Source organism: Eimeria tenella, genomic scaffold, assembly GCF_000499545.2.
Source record: "Eimeria tenella Houghton genomic scaffold, Eth_scaff3616, whole genome shotgun sequence".
NCBI lineage: Eukaryota > Apicomplexa > Conoidasida > Eucoccidiorida > Eimeriidae > Eimeria > Eimeria tenella.
The window spans coordinates 1-932 of NW_013544553.1; the positions used below are offsets into that span (position 1 = coordinate 1).

General features: G+C 59.2%; 1 protein-coding gene across 1 annotated transcript; it reads left to right on the forward strand.

Moving 5' to 3' along the window:
* Positions 1 to 119: 119 nt before the first annotated feature.
* On the forward strand, positions 120 to 560 carry ETH_00038305 (uncharacterized protein; the record flags this gene model as incomplete). The annotated part of the gene is made up of 1 exon (XM_013379597.1): positions 120 to 560. The coding sequence occupies one exon, from the start codon at positions 120 to 122 to the stop codon at positions 558 to 560; it is 441 nt and encodes a 146-aa protein (XP_013235051.1).
* Between the last annotated feature and the right edge of the window lie 372 nt (positions 561 to 932).

The window sequence follows — 932 nt, forward strand, 5'->3', positions numbered from 1 at the left end:
GGCACCACTCCTGCTGCTGCGGCACCACTCCTGCTGCTGCGGCACCACTCCTGCTGCTGCAACACTCCTGCTGCTGCTGCTGCTGTTTGTTAGAAGAGAAGGAGCGGCTGGACGCGGAGATGGTGAACGTGTGCAACGACGGGGAGGAGTTGGCGAGTTTGAACTTTTTTTGGTTCAGTCCGAAAGAAGAAGGAGGGAGCTGCTCCGTGGGAGATGTGTCGGTGTGCATGGCCTACAAAAACTTGTTTTCCACCTTGTCTGCTGCAGCAGCAGCAGCAAAAGTGGACTGGAGCAGCAGCGCTCTGGCCGCATGCAGGGGCCCCCAGGCCGCGGGCCTCGCGCCCGAGGCCTTCATGCTTTCTTCCGACGACTCCAGCGACCTCTACAGATACCTCTTGATGTTTTGCATTTGCTGGAACATCACTTTCTTGACTCTGACTCTTTTCTTCTTCTACATCAAGTACAGCAGCAAAATGGACTCCATCTTCTTCCTCCCCAAACGCCCCAAGGAGAACCTCCTCCTCAAAATCTTCAGGCCCTTCTCCCCCTTCACCCGCTGAACCCAGGGCCCCTCTACGGACCCAGGGGGCCCCTCTGGGGGCCCCCCGAAAGGCCCCAACGGGGTCTTTAATGGGCCCCAACGGGGGGCTTTAATGCGCCCTTTAATGGGCCCCAAGGGGGGCTTTTGATGGGCCCTAATGCGGGTCTTTGACGGACCTTTAATGGGCCCCAACGGGGTCTTTTATGGGCCCTAGTGGGGTCTTTAAAGGGCCCCAAGGGAGTCTTTCGTGGGCCTTAATGGGGTCTTTAATGGGCCCCAAGGGGGGCCTTATATAAGGGCGCCAAGGGCAGCACATGGGGGCCCCAAGGGGGGCCCCTCGGAATGCATGCAGGGCTCTACGGGGGCAGGCTGAGTCCCTGTTGGGGAGCCT